General features: G+C 44.9%; 1 protein-coding gene across 1 annotated transcript in view; it reads left to right on the forward strand.

Moving 5' to 3' along the window:
* The window catches only part of LOC123249260 (cytoplasmic dynein 1 intermediate chain 1-like), a 48,967-nt gene extending 27,071 nt beyond the window's left edge, over positions 1-21,896 (forward strand). The window contains exons 2-5 of the mRNA XM_044678239.1: positions 2,557-2,673; positions 19,672-19,786; positions 21,435-21,576; positions 21,695-21,896. Coding sequence (XP_044534174.1) covers positions 2,566-2,673; positions 19,672-19,786; positions 21,435-21,576; positions 21,695-21,896 — 567 coding nt within the window. The 5' untranslated portion in view covers positions 2,557-2,565. The remainder of the gene's footprint in view (positions 1-2,556; positions 2,674-19,671; positions 19,787-21,434; positions 21,577-21,694) is intronic.
* The last annotated feature ends 1,014 nt before the right edge of the window (positions 21,897-22,910 follow it).

Raw genomic sequence — 22,910 nt, forward strand, 5'->3', positions numbered from 1 at the left:
CCTATTTCCATATTATTAATATTTGCAATAGAGTGATCATTTGGAGTCTATGTCCTCAATCATACCCCCATCAAACCATGAACAAGGAGATGTTTTTCTTTTGCTTTTCTGCTCCCACAATTCTTCCTCTGGATGTGGAGAGCGTTCTTCTTCATAAGTCCCTTAGAATTGTACTGTACCATTGCATTGATGCTAGTAGAAAAGCCTGTTATGTTTGATTGACCAGTTCTAATTTTTAAGAAATAATTTTCTTCAAAAAAGTTTTATACATTTTTTTCCCATTTGGCCAATTCCATTTTTTAAGGAATTGTTTTCATCAGTATTTTTTATGCACTTTTTACCAGATTGTTAATTCTCTTTTGTCCTGCTTTCATTTCCCAATAAATTTATTATATTGAAATAAATAATATATTTCAATGAATATATTACTTCAATAATATATTAAATTTTTTTTTCTTAAAAAAAATCCCTTTCTTTAGATCTTCTAGGAATCCTTATTGGGCTTGTGTCCAATATGAATTTTCTTTGATGCTTTGCTATTAAATGTTTTGACATTGTTTTCTTTTTCATTTGTCTTAAGCTTCATTGTCACCTTTCCAGTGAATAGGTGAGGATCTGTTGCAGGAGTTATGTTCCAGAGACTCCCACAATAGGTGAAAATCCACAAAGTAGCAGCATTATATTTATTTTATTATATATAAAGGCTTTATAACCCTTCCCACTTGCCTATAAACCTTTTCCACACTCTTATTAACCTACAGTCACTGAGCCAATCAGCACCCAGGTTTATAGAGATCTGGCTCTATATTAACAGGGATTTGAATGGCACTTGGATGGCATTTGTTGATAAGGACGAAGCAGAAAATTGAGAACAGCCAGGTTAATGGTTAGCTCAAGGCTGTTCCAAAAAAGTCTCTGAGCATTCTTTATTTTATACCATTTCAAAGAACAGTTTCTCACAAAGCATAATTGAGTTGCAGCTGTGAAACACCCAAGGTTACAGAATTACCTCACACGCAAGTATTTTCACATGTAGATTATGCCTGGATGAGACAAGGGTCCAAGGTTAAAATTTGAGACTTATTTTATCTAATATTCTATTTTAGTAAAAGCTTCCATACTTCAAAAGATATATTGAAGAATAAGCCTTTAAGTGTGTGGTGTATTTTGTCACTGGGAAGAACCTAAATGAGAATGGAATTCATCTGGGCCTGCCTTCAGTGTCTTTGGGATGTGTGTTATTTAGAATTTCTGGGGTTCTATTAAGCCTCAAGATATGTAGATATATGACAAACTTCCTGGGGAGATGTGGGGGACTTTGAGACTACATTTTCCATTATCCAATGGGTTTCCAGTTTCTGACATGATTACATCAACCAAAGGGAACCAATGTAGAGCATGACTTAAAATTAGGGGTGGAGCTTGGGCTCATTCTCTTCCTAAGAAGCAGCCAAAGGAAATGCAAGGTATGGATTGGGGGGCAGTTTGAAGAGATCTTGGCCAGGTGTGTGGCCCGATTTTATTCTATCAACATGGGCCTAAATAAAATATTAGTTTTCCTCACAATATCAGCCTTCATCATTTTAAAAAATAACAGATGTCAGGGAAAAATATACAGAGCAGCTTCTGCTAATTTCTGCCTTTTTTTCAGCTTGGAGAAAAAATTGTTAACTCCTTAACCTCTGGTTTACTATACAGTACTTAGAGGCTTTTCTGTAAAACTTGAGGTTATCCTAGAAAATTAAATTAATAATGTTTTCAATAATAAAAGGAGCCACTGGGAAGGGTCCAGCTTTTTTTTATCTCAGATAGGCCATCCATCACATGGCCTGAACTTTTCAGACCAAACGAGTCAACATAGGGCCTTGCCTGTTATATTGACCTTGATGGGGTCCAGATAAAAAGATTCTACTAAAGGACCCTGTTTCTCTGAGTAGCTCCTGACACAGGTTACAGAATACAGCACTGTGGTTGGTCGCTGTCATTCCATCAGCCAATAGTGTGCCATGATAAGTGTAACTCTGTGATACGGAATTAGATATATTAAAAAAAACAATCCACAATACAGTGAAGCTGCAATAAGTGAACTGCCATATGGTGAGGGGGGGCTGTACTTCTTTTCACTTTTTATTCTAGAATTTTATTCTTTGACTCATGACCCTTGTCCTTGCTCATTCTTTCTGTAGACAGTCTCGGTATTCCTCATAGATTGAAAGCTTCTGAGGTACCTATTTTGAATTCCTTCTTCTAAGGAGTCTAAGTTATTGTCTTGAAGATTTTACTTCATGCCCCCTTTTCTCTTGTGTCTCACTCTTAGGCATACCAATTCCTGCAGGATTAGAAAGGATTGCCCCAGAGTAGGATTTTTTCGACATCCCTCATTATATAGATCATTATTACCCCTTAACCTCTTGGTGATATCTCCCCCCCTCTCAATTCACCACAAAATATTTTCTCTGGGTCTGTGCTCCCACTCAAAACATTTTGAAGCAAATTTTAAAATAATAAAATAATAATTCTTTATATTTACATGTTTCTTTTTGCTTGTTTCTCTAGGAAGTCGCAATGTCTGACAAAAGTGACTTAAAAGCTGAGCTGGAACGAAAGAAACAGAGATTAGCTCAGATCAGGGAGGAGAAGAAACGGAAGGAAGAGGAGCGGAAAAAGAAAGAGGTGAGAACTAAAGAAGAAGCTTATGGGAGGGCAAGGGCATTTGCCCTAATGTATGTCCTTTGGCTATTCAAAATTTAGGTCTCCTCAGAAATGCTTATCTATATCTGACTTTTCTAGATTTCAAAAACAACTGGTAAAAAGGATACCTGCTTACCATCTTCTCCTGTCTACTTTGAGCCACTAGAATTCTCCTTATGTCAGCCCAAAGGACAGAGGGGAAGTGTCACCCTCTTAATGTCACACGAGCTCACTGTCAGAACCTGGAAGGGACATCAGCCATAGTCAACTGAGGAGGAAGTGGTGGGAAAAAAGGAATTTCCTCCTCAACTTCCTCCTCTCTTTTTCTTTCATTATCTCAACAGCTCCCATGGTTTTACTTATTACTACACAGTTGACTCTCACATTGATCTGTCTAGCTTCTCTCCCCATACAGAGAAAAACAGAGACTGTTCTTCATCTTCATCTCCACTTTCTTCTATACTCTTCTTTTCTTTCCCAAAGTCCCTTGATATCATCCTCCATCTCTGAATTTACCCCAGTCTTTTTTGAAGTGATCTTTCTCCTTGCCAATTCCAATGCTTCTGCATCCCATGCCCTCCTCTCTTCTCCTTATCTTGCCCCTAGCCAAACCCGCAGCTCATTTGCCAGCCAGCAAGCCCAAATGTGCCCTATCTTCCAGCTGTTCTTCAGGTGTTCTCTTTCCCCATTAGAATTTAAGTTCCCTGAGGACAAGGAATAACTTATTGGTTTTATCTTTATTTTATTCCAGTAACAAATTTATACATAAGTTTTCCAAAGTTGTATGATTCCTGTTCTCTCTCTCCTCTCTTTCCTTCCCTCTCTCAGAGCTGACAAGCAATTACATTGTGTTATACATATATTATCATTCAAAACTGATTTCCATATTATTCATTTTTGTAAGAGAATAATCTTATAAAACTGAAACCCGAAATCATATATCCAAATAAACAAGTGATAAATCATAAATCGAATTTTTCTTCTGCATGTCTACTCCCACAGTTCTTTCTCTCAATGTGGATAGTGTTCTTTCTCATAAGTCCCTCTGGTTTGTCCTGGGTCATTGCATTGTTACTAGTAGCAAAGTCAGTTACATTTGATCATGCTACAATGTATCAGTCTCTGTGTACAATGTTCTCCTGGTGCTGCTTACTTCACTCTGCATCATGGAGGTCTTTCCAGTTCAGTTCATTATTCCTCATTTCCCATTCGAGGGACATCCCTTTAGTTTCCAATTCTTTGACACCACAAAAAGCACAGCCATAAATATTTTTTTACGAACAGATCCTTTCCCAATATTTTTTTATCTTTTTGGGATACATACCTAGCAGTGGCATTGCTGGCTCAAAAGGTATGAATTCTTTTAAAACACTTTGAGCATAATTCCAAATTGCCTTCTGGAATGGTTGGATATATTCACAACTTCACCAGCAATGCATTAGTGTCCCAGTTTTGTCACAGTCCCTCCAACATTTATTATTTTCCTTTACTGTCATATTAGCCAATCTGCTAGGTGTAAGGTGGTTTTTATGCCAAACCATTTTCCAATTAACAAGTGGTCAAGAGTTATGAATAGGCAATTTTCAGATGAAAAAATCAAAACTATCAATAATCCCATGAAAAAGTGTTCTGTTTCCTTTTGACTAGCAAAATGCAAATCAAAACAACTCATAGGTACTGTATGTTTGGAATTGGGGAGATGTCATTTAAAAGTATGTTACAAATTTCCTATGGACACATGGGGACTGTGAGACTACATTTCCCGTGATTCCAATGAGTTTCTGGTTTACGGTTTTTAAATGGGCAGTTTAAATTCGGAGGAGGGCCTCTTGTGTTTCCTGGTTAGCTGGCTGGCATACGAGAGAAAGAGGATGGGCACCAGTGGTAAATTTAAAGATAGTCAAGCGCGGTCATAGATATTTCAGACAACAAGGCCATGGCTATTAAAATATTAATTTCTCTTATACTATATGTCTTTATCATTTTTAATCGTAACAGTACCACCTCATACCCAGAAGACTGGCCAATATGACAGCAAAGGAAAATAATAAGTGTTGGAGGGAATATAGCAAAATTGGGACACTAATACATTGCTTGTGGAGTTGTGAATGGATCCAACCATTCTTGAAGGCAATTTGGAATTATGTCCAAAGGGCTTCAAAAGATGTATAGCCTTTGATTCAGCCATACCACTACTGAGTTTGTAGCCCAAAAAGACAATAAGGAAAAATATGTGTACAAAAATATGTATAGTGGCATTTTTTATAGTAACAAAAAATTGGAAAATGAGGGGGTGTCCCTTAATTGAGGAATGGCTGAACACATTGTGGTATCTGCTGGGGATGGAATACTATTGTGCTGAAAGGAATGATAAGCTGGAGGAATTCCATGTGAACTGGAAAGACATCTAGGAATTGATGCAGAGCGAAAGGAGCAGAACCAGGAGAAGACTGTACACAGAGACTGATACATTGTAGCACAATCAAATGTAACTGACTTTGCTACTAGCAGCAATGCAATGATCCAGGACAATCCAGAAGGACTTATGAGAAAGAATGTATCCACATCAAGAGAAAGAACTGTGGGAGTAGAAACACAGAGGGAAAACAGATGATCAATCATGTGGTTCGATGGGGATTGGAGCTTTGGCATTAAAAGATCACTCTATTGCAAATATGAATAACATGGAAATAGGTTTTGAAAAATGATACATGTATAAGCCAGTGGAATTTCTTTTCAGCTCTGAGAGTGGGGAGGGAAGACAGATGGGAAAGATCATGAATCAAGAAACCATGGAAAAATATTCTAAATAAATGAATTAATTTTTAAAAGTTGTTTGGATTTGTATTTCTCTAATCAGGAAGGATTTAGAACTCTTTTTCATATGATTATTGAGTTTTGATTTCTTCATCTGAAAACTGCCTATTCATATCCTTTGATGATTTATCAATTGGGGAATGGCCTGGTTTCTTATGAATTTCACTTAGTTCTCTATATATTTGAGAAATGAAACCTTTATCAGAGAAATTTTTTATGAAATTATTTTCCACTGTTTGTTTCTTCCCTTCTAATTTTCGTTACTATGGTTTTGTTTGTACAAATCTTTTTAAATTTAATACAATAAAAATGATCCACTTTACATCTTGTAATGTTTTCTATCTCATGTTTGGTCTTAAATTCTTCCCTCTTCCATAGATCTGAAAGTATACTATTCTACATTCACCTAATTTACTTATAATATCACTCTTTATATTTAGATCATATGTCAATTTTGACTTTATTGTGATATAGAGTGTGATCTCAATATAGAGATATTGATCTAAACCTAATTTTTGTCATACTATTTTTCAATTTTCCCAGCATTTTTTTTTTTTATCAAAGAATGAGTTCTTATCTGAAAAGCTGGGATCTTTGGGTTTATCAAACGCTAGATTGCTGAGGTCATTTACCCCTAGTCTATTCTATTGAGCCACCCTTCTGTTTTTTAGCCAGTACCAGATTGTTTTGATGATTATTGTTTTATGGTACAGTTTAAGATCTGGTACTGTTAGGCCACCATCCTTCATTTTTTCATTAGTTCCCTTTATATTCTTGATCTTTTGTTCTTCCAGATGAATGTTATTATTTTTTCACACTGAATAAGTAAATTAATTTAAGTAGGGTTGTCATTTTTATTATATTAGCTCGGTCTACCCATGAGCAATTAATGTTTTCCCAATTATTTAGATCTAATTTTATTTGTGAAAAGTGTTTTGTAATTGTGTTCATATAATTCCTCTGTTTCTCTTGCAGATAGATTTCCAAATATTTTATGTTGTCGAGAATGATTTTAAATGGAGCTTCTGTTTCTAAATCTTGTTGCTGATTTTTGTTGGAAATATTTAGAAATGCTGATGATTTCTGTGGGTTTATTTTGTATCCTGCAACTTTACTAAAGTTATTAATTATTTCCACTAACTTGTTTTAGTTTTGTAGGATTTTCTAAGTATACCATCATATCATCTGCAAAGAGGGATAGTTTAGTCCTTTAATTTCTTTTTCTTCTCTTATTGCCACAGTTAGCATTTCTAGAACAGTATTAAATAATAGTGGTGATAATGGACATTCTTGCTTCACTCCTGATCTTATTGGGATCTTATCCCCATTGCAGATGTAATATAGGAATATGAGGGTTGCTAATGAAGGCTTGTATTAGGCTTATATTTGAGGGCACTGGGTGGTCTCAGTTGAGTCTTTAAGGCAGGGAGGCTATCTTTTTAGTACAGGATAATTTCAGTCAGCCAGAGATTGTGTGAGCCTGGCTGAGATGTGTTTTAGTCAGCCTCCCTGACTATCTCTGAGCTCCCTTGAGGGGAGGAGTAAAGAGCTCCTCCCTTCTGGAGAGAAACTCCTACCCTACAGGAAGTGAAAGCTGGTTCACTTCCTGACCAAGATGGATGCCTGGTTTAGCCCTCAGGAAATAAAGGAAAGTTATTCTTTCCCTCTTCAGCCTTTGCCCTAGTTGTTGGTATAATGAATCACCAGAAAGTCTTTGAATAAAGGCTAAAGGGGTTTATTAAAGCCAAGGGTAAGCTGAGGGAAGGAGGGCTAGGGTCTGGAACTAATGCTAGGGTTGAAGCCAGTGCTGGAGGCGCGGGGGCGGGGGGTCATGGAAGGTGGAAGTCAGGCTGAGGGAGCCAGCTCTCAGCCGGGGATAAATTTCACTGTCCTGATGTAATAAGATCTAGCAGATTATTAAATGGCTTGGTTTAAGTTTGTCCCTGCCTGCCTATAGAAGCTAGTTCCCATGATCTCCACCCACCAGAATTCCCTCCTCTCAGGGCCCAATGGGGAGATCCAGGGGATGGCAGGATGTCAAGGAAGAGGTCAAGGGAAATCAGCCAAAAGCCAAAAGCCCTTCAGTTGGTACTCTAGGAATATTTATAGTACTAGGCTCCAACGGTTTTGCCGTGAGAACAGAACTCTGGCTGGGTCAACATTCTATTCTCCCCAACTGCCAGGATTGCCTCAGGTGGATTTGCAAGTGCCAGAGATTCTTGCAGCAATCCTGCATTACACAGATGATACTTGCTGATGGTTTTAAAGAAATACTACTTATTATTTTGAGGAAAAGTCTTTTTATTCCTATGCTTTCTAGTGTTTTTAATAGGAATGGATGTTGTATTTTGTCAAAGGCCTTTTCTGCTTCTTTTAAGATAATCATATGATTTCTGTTAATTTGATTATTGATATGGTCAGTTATGCAGATGGTTTTCCTAATATTAAACCAGCCCTGCATTCCTAGTATAAATCCCACCTGGTCATAGTGAATGTTCCTTGTGCTTTATTGCTGTTGTCTCTTTGCTAGTGTTTTATTTATAATTTTTGCATCTATGTTCATGAAGAAGATTGGTCTATAATTTGCTTTCTCTGTTTTTGGTCTTTCTGGCTTAGGCATCAGTACCATAATTGTTTCATAAAAAGAATTTGGTAGGACTTCTTTGCTTATTTTGCCAAATAGTTTGTATGGTATTGGGACTAATTGTTCATTAAATGTTTGATAGAATTCACTTGTGGATCCATCTGGCCCTGGAGATTTTTTTCTTAGGGAGTTCATTGATGGCTCATTCAATTTCTTTTTCTGAGACGGGATTATTTAAGTATTCTACTTCCTCTTTTGTTAATCTAGGCAATTTTTATTTTTGCAAATATTCATCCATTTCACCTAGATTGTCATATTTATTGTCATATAATTGGGCAAAATGGCTCTTAATAATTGCCTTAATTTCCTCTTCCTTAGGGGTAAAATCACCCTTTTCATTTTTGATCTTGGTAATTTGATTCTCTCTTTTTTCTTTCTTTTTTAAAAAATCAAATTGACCAATACTTTATCTATTTTATTTGTTTTTTTTTTAAATAGAACCAGCTCCTACTCTTATTTAGTTCAATAGTTCTTTTACTTTCAATTTTATTAATTTCTCTTTTGATTTTTTGGGTTTCCAGTTTAGCCTTTAACTGGGTATTTTTAAGTTGTTCTTTTTCTATTTTTTTAGTTGTATGCCCAATTCATTGATCTATTTTTTCCCTCTATTTTGTTGATACAGGCACTCAGGGATATAGGTACTGCTTTGGCTGTAGCCCATAGATTTTGATATGTTGTTTCCCCATTGTCAATCTCTTCAGTGAAATCAGTAGTTGTTCCTATGATTTGTTATTTGACCCACCAATTTTGAAGAATTAGATTATTTAGTTTCTAATTAATTTTTAATTTGCCTCTCCATAAACTCTTATTGATTATAATTTTTATTGCCTTGTGGTTTGACAAAATTGCATTTATTATTTCTACTTTTCTGAATTTGTTTCTGATGTTTTTATGCTCTAGTATATGGTTGATCTTTGTATATGTACCATATGCTGCTGAAAAGAAAGTATATTCCTTTTTATCCCTATTCAATTTTCTCCAGATATCTATTAATTCTAACGTTCCTAAAATTTTATTCACATCCCTTACTTCTTTCTAATTTAATTTTTGTTTCAATTTATCTAATTCTGATAGGGGAAGGTTGAAGTCCCCCACTAGTATAGTTTTACTATCTATTTCCTCCTTATCCTCCTTTAGTTTTTCCTTTATAGATCTGGATGCTATACCATTTGGTGCATATATGTTGAGTATTGGTATTTCTTCATTGTCTATACTGCCTTTTTTCAAGATGCAATTACTTTCCTTAACTTTTAATCAAATCTATTTTTGCTTTATGTTTGTCTGAGATCATGATCGCTACTCCTGTTTTCTTTGTCTCAGTTGAAGCCCAATAGATTCTGCTCTAGCCTCTTACCTTTACCCTGTGTGTGTGACCCTGCCTCAAATGTGTTTCTTGTAAACAACATATGTTTAATCCATTCTGCTATCTGCTTCTGTTTTATGGGTGAGTTCATTCCACTTACATTCACAGTTATGATTACCATCTGTGTATTCCGTTCCATTTGATTTCCTCTTTTAATCCTGACCATTCTTTTTTCACTTTCCCTCCACACCAATGTTTTGCTTTTAATCACTCCTTCTTTTTCCCCTCCCTTATATTACTCCCCTTCCTACAAGCTTCCTTTTTATTCCCCTACTACTACTTCTCTATAGAGTCTTTTAATCACCTCTCCAACTTCTCTCTCCTTTAAATTACTACCCATCCTCCAGCCCCCCTCTTCCCTTCTGCTTCTCTGTAGGGTAAGATAGGATTCTATAAACTCCAGTGAATCTGGCTGCTATTTCCTCTCTGAACCAATTCCAACAAGTGTAAGGTTTAGGTATTTATTACTCATCACCACCCTCATCTTCCCCTCCATTATAATAGTATCCCACCCCCCAATGCCTCTTTATGTGATATAATTTACCCCATTTTACTTCTTTCTCCCCATTTCTCTTAATACAATCCTCTTTTTTACCCCTAGTTTTTTACATATCATCCTAAGCAGTTTAGTACCACACCCTCTGTCTATGTAGACTTCTTTTAACTACCATGATAATGATGACAATTTTTTTCCTTTAAATTTTTTATTTTGAATATTTTCCCATAGTTACATGTTTCATGTTCTTTCCCTCTCCCCCCACCAGTCGACACATAATTCCACTGGGTTTTACATGTATCATTGATTAAGGCCTAATTCCATATTATTGATAGACTAGAGTTAAATAATGACCATTTTTAAGAGTTGCATATATCATCTTTCCATATAGGAATATAAACAATTTGACCTTGTTGAAACTCTTACATTTTTTCTCTTTCTTATTTACTTTTTTTATGCTTCTCTTGAATTTTGTATTTGAACATCAAATTTTCTGTTTAAGTCTGGTCTTTTCTTTATGAATGCTTGGAAATCTTCCATTTTATTAAATAACCATACTTTCTTCTGAAAGAATATAGTCAGTTTTGATGGGTAGGTGATTCGTGGTTGTAAACCTAGTTCTCTTGTCTTCTGGAATATCATATTCCAAGCCTTCTGGTCCTTCAGTGTAGAAGCTGCCAGATCCTGTGTAATCCTGAATCATTTCTTTCTGACTGTTTGCAGTATTTTCCCCTTGGCCTGGGAGCTCTTGAATTTGGCTATAACATGCCTGGGAATTGTCATTTGGGGATTTATTGCAGGAGGTGATCTGTGGATTCTTTCTCATTTTACTTCCTTGTTCAAGAATATCAGAGAAGCTTCTTGGATAATTTCTTATAATATGATGTCTAGTTTTTTTTTTTGTCATGACTAGGTCAGTTGTTTTTTCAATGAGATTTCATATTTTCTTCTATTTTTTCATTCATTTGATTTTGTTTTATTGTTTCTTGATGTCTTGTGAAGTAATTAGCTTCTATTTGCTCAATTCTAATTTTTAAAGACTGTTTTTCTTCCATGTGCTTTTGATACTCTTTTTCCATTTGGTTCATTCTACTTTTCATGGCATTCTTTTCTCCAACTGGATATTTTAACTCTTTTTCTAGTAGAACAATTCATTTTTCCAGACACTTTTTTCTTCATTGAATTTTTTTGCCTCTTTTTCCATTGACCAAATTTGCTTTTTAAGCTGTTACTTTCTTTTTACATCACTTTCATTTCTTTTCCCCATTTTTCTTCCACCTGTCTTATTTGATTTTTGAAGTTTCCTTTTTGAGTTCTTCCAGAGCATGAGACTAGTTCCCAGTTTTTTGAGAAGTTTTGCTTGTAGTTTCTTGAATCTCACTATCCTCTATTGGTTCTGCTCTTTGTTCTTTTTTCTTTTAGAAGTTTTTGAGGGTTACATGTTTTTTCTATTTGCTCATTTTCTCAACCTTTTTTTTGCCTGTGAACTGGGAATTCTGCAGGCTTCTAGCTGATTCGGTTTGTCCTCTGCTGGTTTGCAGGATTAGGCAAGGTGAACTAATTTGCCCTTGGGCTAAGTCTTCAGTGCAACAGCCAAAGAGGCTTGAAATGGTTCAGCCAAATGTACTTCTGGACCTCAGTTTGGGCTTCTGCCAAGGCTTGGGACTTCAAGGGGTGGATCTGAGGTGCTCTTTTGCTGGTGTAGCCCCCATCCCAGGATCTCACGGTTAGCCTATGCCCATTCTCAAAACCTAGTGCAGTAGGTGGGGGGTGGGAGGTAGTTGGTCAGCACTCCTCTGGGTGCAGTTTTGCTTCCTGTTCCCCCTTATTCAGTGAAAAGCTACTCTCTGTCTACCTTTCAAGTTTTGTTCAATGGGAGAGCCCTATGACTCTTGTCTTGCTGTTGTATTTGAACTCCTGTCTTTTTGAAGATACTTTTAAAGATTGGTATGGAAGGATTGTCAGAGAGGGTTCAGCTTTTGCTGCTACTAAGTTGCCATGCTGACTGACCTTTGTATCTCCAGAGTTTAGCTGAACACTCGGCACAAAGTCAGAATTTGATAAATATTTCCTTGATCTATCTATTATCTTCTCTAGCATATTGCCACCACTATCATAATTCTCCCCTCTCAAATCTTCCCATTCTCCTAATCTATTGATACCTTTCTGCTTAGAGAGGTGTTCCTATATCTTTTCCTTTGAAAACCAAGCAAACCTTCAATAGACCCTTTTATCCTCAAGTTTTTTTTTTATTTCCTCAAGCTACTATTCTTCCCTTTCACAGCCATAATCCAAGGAAAAGCTGTCTACATTCACTGCCTCTATTTCCTCTCCCTGCATTCCTTCACAATCTGATTTCCAATCTTCTCTTTAGTCATTGAGAGTTCTTATTTGCCAAATCCAGCAGCCTATTCTCAATCCTCATTCTCCTTGACCTCTTTCCAGCCTTTGACATTATTAATTGCTCTCTTCTCCTTGACACTCTTCTTTTGCGTTTACTTAGACGTGTGCATTTGGGCTTCCTCAGCAGAATGTGAGCTCTTTGAAAGTTCAAATGATCTTATGTTTGTGCCAGTGACATGGTACCCAGTGGGCACATAAGTGAGGAATCTCTCAATGGTTTGGGCTGGGTGGTACAGAGCTTCCTTCAGCTAAGGATTACAGATCTCTTTTCAGTGGAGGGTAATAAACTCTGACCGTTAGCTTGGGATTCATAGAAGTATCTTCTCTGTGATCCTTTCAGAGGTGGTGTGTCACCTCCAAAAGAAGAGGGAAGAAGTTTGGCCCCTCCATTAGACAGATTCTGCCAGGCTCAGTAAGATACTCCTGCCTTCAGTAGGACACTCATGTTTTAAGATGGTCAATCCTGATTCACCCAATTTCCCTTCCCATGATCCTTTGGGAATCTTAGGTAGATGAGTGTCTAGGGACAAACTGAATGCAGCCCATGTCCTGGGGACATGTTCTTTGACTAGCTTGCAGTTGCATTTGCAGTTCTTCATTTGCAGTTGAATTATTTGAGCCTCCCACTCTTTCCAGACTGAGGAATGCCCATCTTGCTTTTAAAAGCGGCCTTTCTCTTTATATTTCAGGGCTCCCTTTTAGTCTCAGCTGGTTCTCAGCTTTTAAAAAAAGTTTAGCTTCCCTCCCCACCCCCCCAAGCCAGCACCCAAGGTTGTAAATGGTCTGTTGTAGGACTTTCATGCAATATATATTTCCATATTCCCTATGCCATGACAGAAGACACAAATCACAATACAATAAAAAAAAACTCATGAAGGAAATAAAGTGAAGGATGGCAAGCTTTGATCTGCAATCAGATTCCAACAACCCCTTCTTTGGCTGTAGAGAGCAGCATTTGACATCATGAGTTCTTTGGGTTTATCTTGGAATCTTGTATTGCTATTATTGTATACAATGTTACTGTTCTCCTGGTTCTGCTCACTTCACTTTGCATCCATTCATAGAAGTTTTTCTAGGTTTTTCTGAACTCATCTCATTCATCGTTTCTTATGATACAATAGTATTTCATTACAACCATATACTACAACTTGTCAGCCATTCCCCATTCGATGAATACCTCTTCAGTTTCCAATTCTTTGCCACTAGAAAGAGAGCTTATAAAATATTTTTGTACAGGTAGGTCCTTTACCCATATCTCTTTGATGTTTAGTCTCAGTAGTGATATTACTGAGTCAAGGAGTACGTATAGTTTTATAGCCCTTTGGTTCCATATTGCTCTCTGGGATGGTTTTATCATTTCATGGTTCCAGTGTGGTATTGTCCCAATTTTCCCTCATCCCCTCCAACATTTGTCATTTTCCTTCTTGATTATATTGTCCAATATGATAGGTGTGAGGTGGTATCTCAGAGTTGTTTTAATTTGCATTTCTCTCATCAATAGTAATTTGGAGCATTTTTTCATATGACTAAAGATAGTTTTAATTTCTTCCTCTGAGAAATGCCTGTTCATATCCTCTGGCCATTTCTCAATTGTGGAATGCTTTAGATTCTTATAAGTTTGACTTAGTTTTCTATATATTTGAGAAATGAGGCCTTTGTTGGAAGCACTTGCTATAATTCCTCCCCCATCCCCTCCCCATCTATTGTTTCTCTTCTAATCTTGGTTGCATTGGTTTTGTTGATACAAAAACTTTCTAACTTAATGTAATCAAAAGTATCCATTTCAACTTTTGTAATGTTCTCTATGTCTTGTTTGGTGTTTTTCTGTTCTCCTAATTTGTTTACGGGGGTCTCCATTTATTTTTAGATCAAGTATCCATTTTGAGTTTATCTTGGTGTGTGGTGTGAGATTTGACCTGTGCCCAGTTTCTGCCATATTCTCTTCCTGTTTCCTGTAGTTTTTGTCAAATAGTGAGCCTCTTCCCTCCTCCCCCCTCCTCCCCTCCCGAGCTTGGATCTTAGGGTGTGCTGAGCGCTAGGTTACTATAGTTGTTCGCTATGGTGTGTTGATTGCCTAACCCATTCCGTGGATCCACTATCTCACAGCCAGTATCAGATTGTTTTGATAATTGCTCTGTTTCAATACAGTTTGAGGTCTGCTATGGGTAGGCCTCCTTCCTTCACCTTTTTGCATTAATTTCGTTCTTCCATATGACAGTTGCCCTTTTTTCTAGCTTAGGAAATACTTTGGGGCGGTTTGGTTACTGGGCCACCGAACAGGTGAAGCCGTTTAGGTGGGACGGTCATTTCATCACTTAGTTCCTCCTATCCGTGAGCAGGTCACGTTTCTCCAGTTGTTTAGGCCCGCCTTTATTTGTGTGCGAAGTGCTTTGGAATTGTGTTCATGCAGTCCCTGGGTTTGTTTGGGGGGGGATTCTCCCAGGTGTTTTATATTGTCCACAGTTATGGGGAACGGAGTTTCCTTTTCTGTCTCTTGGTGGGGCTCATGATTCATGTGGGCTTTCTTGGGTTCTTGATTTTCGGTGCTTCCTGATGTCTCTTTGGGACTCTTCCTACACAGGCAACAGAACTTCAGTGTAGGAACGTTGTGCCTTGATCAAGGCCACAATTGAACAGAGCCCATCCGGGCCTTCTGCCTCGGAGACCTCAGCTTTGTCTTCCTGTCCACTGTTGTCAATGACCTTCGCTGACCGGGCTAGACATGGTTTGCATCCCGGTAGGGCGGTGAGGAAAGCCCGACCCTCTTCAAACAGGCATTCCTCTCCTCCAAAACCCAACCCAGCCCATCCCAAATCTGTGGGCGGCTCAGAATCCAATTCCGGCTTCTGCACAGCCCTTCGGGATTTTCCCCAGGGGAGAGGCTGTTCTCCTCGAGGCCTCTCCCTGGTCTGTGGGCACACGCTTCCAGGCAGATCTGCGGCCACACAGCGAAGCATCCCAGTCCCCCAGCATCGCTCCCCCTTGTACGGAGAGCCATAGCTTGCTCCTTTGTCCTTGAGGCTATGGGTTCTGTTCTCCCTGCAGCACAGCTTCTCCCCAGGCTGCCTGCCTCAATAGAAAGTGACTGGCAGCTCGCTTGTCCTCGATGCTGCTGGAGGCTTCACTGCCCTGACGTGGGGGCTCATCGGTGTGCAGGCTGGGCGGGGAGTAGATCATACACCGACACGAGGCGGAGCTTCAAGAGAAAGACCTTATTTCCTTCCCTTCGAGCCCAAAGAGCTTCATCGTGAGAGAGCCGGGATTCAACTCCAGGCTCAGGGGTTCCTGGCACAGCAAAAGGGAGGGGGGGGGCTGGAGGAGGCCAGAGCCAGAGAAACTCTTATTTCCCTTCTGGTGGGCAGCCTAAGCTAGAATTGCTCCCCGCCCCCCCCCCACCTCATGTGGAAGCCCACTGGGAGCCCCCCATCCTGCCCCAGGATGCTTTTGTGGAATTTGTGTGGGAGACTGGAGTGCCGTTTTAGAAAGCGACTCGGGATTGGCCTGGGATGGCTCCTGCTCCCAATTCCTGGAAGTGCAGACACTGATCTGACAGGATGGAAACTGTGTCCGACCCTTGAGAATGCCGGACAGGAAGACAAAACTCCGAGGTGTTAGAGGTGGAAGGCTAAGCCTCGGCCTGGGCCTCCTGCTCAGTAGTGAGGAGAAGAGAGCCCCAGGAAGGGACGTGAGCAAAAGCTGAACATGAACGAGACGAAATGAACCCACATATACATCATCAGCATTTCTATTCATCACCAACCTATTTTTCCTTTTTAATCAAGTCTGTTTTGCTGTTGCCTCATCTGAGATGATGCTTTTACTCTTACCCTTTTTTTAATTTCGGCTGAAGTGATAGATTTTGCTCCAACCCCTTATTTTCACTCTGTTCAGCTCTTAAGAGCATATGATTGGATTCAGCTCTCTAATCCATTGTGCCACCCTCTTCTCTTTTTTATGGGTGAGTTCATCCCATTTGCATTTACAATCATGAAAATTAATTATGGATTTTCCTCTGTCCTGCTCTCCTATCCTTCCCCCTTTATGCAAAGAAGAGGGCTCGGCACTAGTACTAAATGTTTTAGAAAACCTCTTTTCCTTCCTCTGCCCCTTTTTGGAATCCAGATCCCAGTTCAGGTGCTTACTTTAAATTCTTCTCATGACCCATCCTCTGAGCCTGGAGTTTATTTACTCAGGATGAATCTCTCTCTGAACTGAGCTGCTCCTACTTGAATACCACATCTCTGTTTTCTCCCTCTTGCCTTTGCTTAACTTGTTGGATTGGCTGTACACGTGTGTGTGCACATGCACACACCTGCACACTAACTTCTTTTGACTGGCTTAGCTGGAAGTAAGGCTCCAATAGTGCCTGCTCTCCCACACTGCTTCCTCTGTTGGGGGGAGGTTATAGTTTTCTGCTTGTGCTCCTGGGCTTTTTGAGATAGTCGCTCCTCTCCACTTTCTTCCCTGAGGTTTTCCTCTTTTCTGCTTCTTAGAGGATCCCAACCTGCCTTAGTTAGCTCCCTTTGTGGTCCCTGAAGACACTCATTTCTGAGGAGACACTCGTTCCTTCTCCAGCATTAGAACAAAAACGTCCTTCCTGTTTGCACGTACTTTCCATTTCTCTTGTCTCCTGTGTTTGTATTTCAAAACTGATGCTCTTTTCTGGCTTCTCATGGGAAGCTTTGGAGTTTGCTCTTCCATTTCCCATCCGTTCCCCTCCCCTTCCCTGGACGCTTCTTCTCGGGGTTCCAGTGGGGAGCCGGCCTCTTTTTGTCTCCTTTCAAGCTTTCCAGGCCAATAGATGGTGGGAGTTGCTTGATGTTAACTGCGAGTCTGGTCTTGGAACGAATCACTTTCTGGTCTTGTTGGAGTTATTTTCTTTAACCCGAGACCTCTGGTTGGGGGAACTCACATTCCTGAGATTTTTCATTTCTCGGTTTCTTTCAGGAAGTCATCGATTATTTCTATTTTTGCTTCACCCTCTGCTCCTAATGGGTCTGGGCAGCTTCCCCTCTTGAAACCTGATATGCAGACGCACTCCATCTCCGTCTCCGTCTCTGTCTCCGTCTCTCTCCCTCTCCCCCCACCCTTTCTCCTTCTTTTGTCTCTATCTCTGTCTCTGTCTCTGTGTCTCTGTGTCTGTGTCTCTGAGCTTTCGGGCTACCCGGCGTTTCTTGGATTCTTTTTGTTGTTGTTCTTTGGCTGGTTTTAGATACAGGACGGCTGGCGTTTGGGGGACTTTTCTCAGCGTTGGGGGTCCCGGCTGCCAGCCTTTGTCACCCTCCTGGCTGCGCTCATGACTTTGCAGACTTTAGCCGCGGATGCCATCCTGGAACTTTTTGGGCCTCCTAATATTGCGAAGGGTTCAGGCCTGGGGGTCGGAGTCTGCACAGAAGTCAGGCGAGCCCTCTTGAATGCGAAATGCTTAGTTTCTTGTTAGGAAACCAGGGAGGCAAAAGGAAGGAGGAAAGCGAGAGGGCTCATCCCTAGCCCCAAGATCCCAACCCTGAGCAACATTTTCTAGAAACCCCACATCTCTCGGCCCTCGAGGGCACCTGACTTTCCACTCCGGCTATCTAATAACCTGCCCACCGTCTATCTACCTCTCCACCCAAGCTAAGAGTCATCAATGAGGCTGCTGAGGCCTTCCGTGCCTTTCTCTGACTCCAGCCTGCGCAGAGCGGGGCTCCTCCTCAAAGATCCCTCTGCTTTCTTGCCTCTTCCGTAGAAAACGGGGGACGTTCCGAAACACTCTCTTAAGGCTATCCAGCTTGTGCGGTGGCCATATTTGGCCCTTGGTCAGTCGGGCCCTCCCCTCGGCGAGCTCTCCCTTCATTTGGGCCAGGGGCCTCCTTTCCTCGCTGGAAGGCCTGAGGTGGGGCAGGGCTCCCCGGCGCTGCTGGGCACTCACTGGTTTTCCTTTCCTGGCACTTTTGTTGGCAGCCCTTAGCCCCGGATGGCTGGCCCAGGAGGGGCGCCTACGCGTGCTCGCTCCCTTCCCTCCTCCTTTCCTTCCTCCCGTGGTCGCCATCAGGGAACCCTTCCGGAGTTATGCTCGTGTCCCGTGTTGGTTTGCGGGCGTCCCCGTGGCTGGCGAGGGCTTTTGTTCTTCCCTGTTTCCTTCTCGGATTGTGATCTCAGGCCTGGGCCGAGCTCTGGCGGCTTCTGCCGGGAGCATCGGGGCCTTGCCTGGCCCTGCTCTCTCCCCTCTGGGGCTCTCCTGCTGCTCTTTCCTGCGGGAACCTTAAGGCAGAGTTCCGGGGGGCCCCCTTCCTGTCGGGTCACAGACTCCCCCGCCCGGCGCGGGCCTGGCTGACACAGTTGCAGACTTGCCCCTGGTGGAGTACAAGCAGACAATCGCTGGCTCCAGATCTTACAGCCAAGACTTGGAGGTTCAGAAAAGCAGAGGCTGCCCCCACTGGGCTCGTCGCCCCGTCGTGCAGGTGGAGGCCTGGCCCGGGGCTGCCATCCGTATCTGTGATCCGCCCTGGGATCAGAACAACAGAGAAGCTGGCTCGCCTGGTCTGCAGCGGCCGTCCATCTTCCCTGCGGAGCCTCTGGCCCTCTTCTGGTTTGCTCTCTCAGCAAGACCCGAGTTCAAATCTGGTCTCAGACACTTCCTTGTTGTGCGACCCTGGGCGAGTCTCTCTTACCTCGGTCTCCCTCAGTTCCCTTATCTGTAAAATGGGAATAACAGAAGCCTCGCAGGGTCGCGGTGAGGATCTCGTGAGATAATGTGTGTAACATGCTCAGCCTGGCACCTGGCCCGGAACGGGGTTCTTAACCAGAGGTGCCCCCCATCCCCTTCCTGCTCGCTTGCTGAGCAGACCCGGGGCAGATGGGGCGTCTCCCGTCGCTCCCGTAGCCGTCAGACCTTTCCTTTGAACCTGGAAAGGGCCGGACGAGAAGTCCGAGCCGGCCAGCTGCCAGATAATGGCCGCGACGACGGAGTGGGGAGGGGAGTGCGGCCGTCTGGAGGTGGGAAGCCCAGAAGCCCCTGGAGGGCCGGGGCTGCCCCCCGCGCCCCGGCACGGGGCCTGGCACTGCTTTGGGGCCAAAGAGACGGCGGCTGATTGTCCTGCCTCGTCCCTAGATCTGCTCCCAGCGCGGGCAGAATGGATGCGGGCGGCTCTCGCTTGTCACAGTGACGGCGGCGCGGAGGGACGGCTCGGGATCCCCGGGGCTTCCCGGTCTGCCCCCTGAGTCGCCCCTCCTGCCCATTTCCGGGTCTCACTCTTCCCCTTCTACCCTCCTCAGGCTGACCTGCAGCAGAAGAAGGAGCCGACCCAAGAGGACTCCGACTTGGACCGCAAGCGTCGGGAGACCGAGGCCCTGCTCCAGAGCATCGGCATCTCCCCGGAGCCGCCGCTAGGTACTTGGGCAGGAGGCTCGGGCCAGACCAGTGAGCTCAGAGCTTTGTCCCAGAAGAGGCCGCCCCGACCCAGAGGGACCCCCTGCCTGACGGAAGCGTGGGCCGTGGCCGGCGCGTGTCCTCGTGTTCTCCCCCTCCACGTTGTCTTTTTGTTGCTTCCATTTTCCAGGCCAGGAGTTTGGGGATGGGGGGTCCCTGCACGAGCCGGCCGGTCCTCCTCGGCTGGTCCTGCGGCCCATCGGACACGGGGCTGGGACTGGGAGGTCAGGATGTGCCTCGGCTCGCAGTGGCCAGGCAGAGAATGGCAGAGCCAAGCGAGCGCTCGGGCCCGTGCCGAGCTCGGCCTCTGTGGCCGTGGCGCTACACGAGGTCCCTCGGATGGGCCGGTGACTGCCAAGGCCTGACCAGACCCTCCTGGGCCAGCGTCCGTGGCAGGGGCCGGCGGGCAGCGGGGCGATGGAGCCGGGCATGCCCTTTCCTTCTCATTTGTGGCAAAGGAGCGGGGAGACCCCGGAGAAAACAATTCGCTTTTTGTTCTCCCCTCGCTTCCCATTCGTTCCCGATCCGCCGGGGGGCACTGCCTGGCGAGGGGCAGGAAGGGGGGCCTCCTCTCTTCCGACTCAGAAACGTGGCGGATCTTTGCTTGTCCAGAGCTTAGCTCACGCCCTGGTGTGCAGGCAGGAGGGAGGCGGGGCCGGGCTTGACCTTCTAATGGGCCCCTGGGGTGGGTCCCCGGGGCCACTCCGCTAAGAGGGCCCTGACGGAATGGCCAGGGGGCCCGCTCGGGCAACGAGCCGCCCCTTTCGGGAGGAGTTGGGGGCCCTTTGGGAGGCGCCATTGGGAAGGCCCCGAGGCCAGCCCTGCCTTAGATCTGAGGGCCGGGATTGAACTGGGGCCACAGGGGGCCACGGGGGCTGCTCCCTCGGTGTCACAGACTGGGCCACCCGGCCAGGAGGCTGGACAGGCGTGCGGGGGGAGGCCGTGGGAGTCCCGAGCTGCACGCACTCTGGCCCGGCATGGCCGGAGGGGTCTCTGTTGCTGCCCTCCCAGCCCAACCCTCAGGTGTGGTCCTGCCAAGGGCGCACGGTGGGGGCCCCTCCTCCGGGCCTGTCGGCCCGCCATCCCCAGGGAGAGTCCAGGTGGCGGCCAGTGACTTCAGAGCAAGCCTTCAGCCCCCTCCCGGGCTCGTGACAGACCCCCCCCCTTTTTAAATAAATAAGAGCAAGTGAGAGATGATTGGAACCAAACGGAGCGGCCCCCCGCCGGCCTCTCCCTCCGGTAGCTCTTCTAAAGGTTCCCCGGGGGGCTCTGGACTCAGGCTCCGTCGGCCCCGGGCCGCTCCCCTTCGCCTTCAGAAAGCGGGGAGGGAGGAGATCCTCGAGCTGGTCCCTCGGACCTCCCAGGGCCCTTCATGTGTCATTCTGGCCCCGGCGGCCCCAGGGACCGCCCCGTGGCTGGCTCGGGCCACGCGGCCTTGGCATTCATTTCAGACTTTAATTTCCCAAAATGTGTAAAATTCACTTGACTTTCTCCCTTCTCCTTTTCTTTCTTTTTCCTTGTCTCATTCCAATCTCGCGCCCATTCGATCGGTTTCCTTTGCCTCCGTTTGCTTTGGTTTGTCTGACGCCGCTCGCTCGCCGCTCACCAGTGCAGACGCTGCACTTTGTAACATGGGATACCTGTTATTTTCATTATTTAGTCCCAACCCCTATGTCTCCCTCCTCGAAATCAGCGAGCACGCCGAGCGAAGCCGGCAGCCAAGACTCCGGAGACCTGGGAGCGCTGACCAGGTAAGAAAGAGCAGCCCGGTGCCGCTCCGTGCGGGGGCGGGGCAGCTTCCGCTACGGGGCTGTGCACACGGGGGCTCCTCTGGGGGGGCTGGCTCGGCGCTCGGGGGGCTCCCCACAGCTCCAAGGTCTGCCGAGGGCTTCTCCAGCGGCACGAGGATGGGCGCGGGCCGGGCGGGGGTCCGAGCCAGGCCTCAGCCTCGGCTCTCTTAGCTCCGAGCCCCCGCCTCGTGGGTGTCCATCCCCCGCTTCTCTGGCCGTGCCCCTCGGCCCGTGAGCGCCGTCTGGCAGGGACGTGTTTCCAGGTTTCCCTTTCGGGCTGATTTTCGCCCGAGGTGGCCACCTCTGCCCAGCCCAAGGGGACCCTGGGAAACTCGGGCTCAAAGACTTGAGGACCTGACGTTAGCCTGCGTGATCTGGACTGTGTGGGTCCATGGAGAGCCAGCGCCGAGCCTCCCGGGGAACGGAAGCGGCTCCAGGCGTGCAGGGAAGGGCCAGGGAGGACAGAGGGAGACAGGAGCCACTCAGGCCAGAGGGCAGGACTTCAGGGTCTCGGAGCGGGTCAAGACAAGGGAAGCGAAGGGAAGCTGGAAGAGAAGGGGGTGGAGATGAGTGAGCGGGAGACCAGGACATCCCCATCAAGGCCGGAGGCCCCCAGGGCAGGGATTGTGGCAGAAGGGTAGGGGCCGGAGGAGGGCCCCTCTCAGAGGAGGAGGGCTGTTTGAACGATGGGAGCAGAAGCTGGGTCTGGAGGTGGTAACGGTGAGGGGGGCACATGCCCACATCTCCTGGCCCAGAGCGCTGGGAACATCACTGGGGAGGAGGTGGGCCCGGTGCTGGGAGGCAGAGCCCGAAGAACGCCAGGCTGCAGTGAGCCCCTGGAGAGTGGGCAGGAGAGGCTGAAGTCTAGGGTGGAGGTGAGGAGCTCCTCGTGGAGCTGGAGGAGGAGGTTCTCCCCTGCCCCGCTGAACCTCTCAGGGCTTCTGAGAACAAATTCCCAGGAGCCGGCAGGGCAGGATGAGGGTCAGTAACCGGCGACCTCCCCCGGCTCGGCCTCCAGACCTCTCTGGCTGGCTAGACTCTGCCAAAGCATCAACCCTCCTGCTTCCTGCTTTGTGGGAAGCTTTGGGTGCATCCAGCCTGGCCGCCTGGATGACTTAGTACATGACAGATCCCTCCGGCTGACATGGAGCCTGGGGGCCCTCACGCGCGTCTCCACTGACTCCCCAGCTCCACCCTTGCCAAGAGGTTAGAAGACGAGTTGGGGTCACTCGGACCCTCTTGGGGGGGGAGGGGAGAGGATTTCCCCAAGTGGCTCCAAACCCCAAACTCCCAGT

Source organism: Gracilinanus agilis, chromosome 5 (genome assembly GCF_016433145.1).
Source record: "Gracilinanus agilis isolate LMUSP501 chromosome 5, AgileGrace, whole genome shotgun sequence".
NCBI classification, from domain to species: Eukaryota; Metazoa; Chordata; class Mammalia; order Didelphimorphia; family Didelphidae; genus Gracilinanus; species Gracilinanus agilis.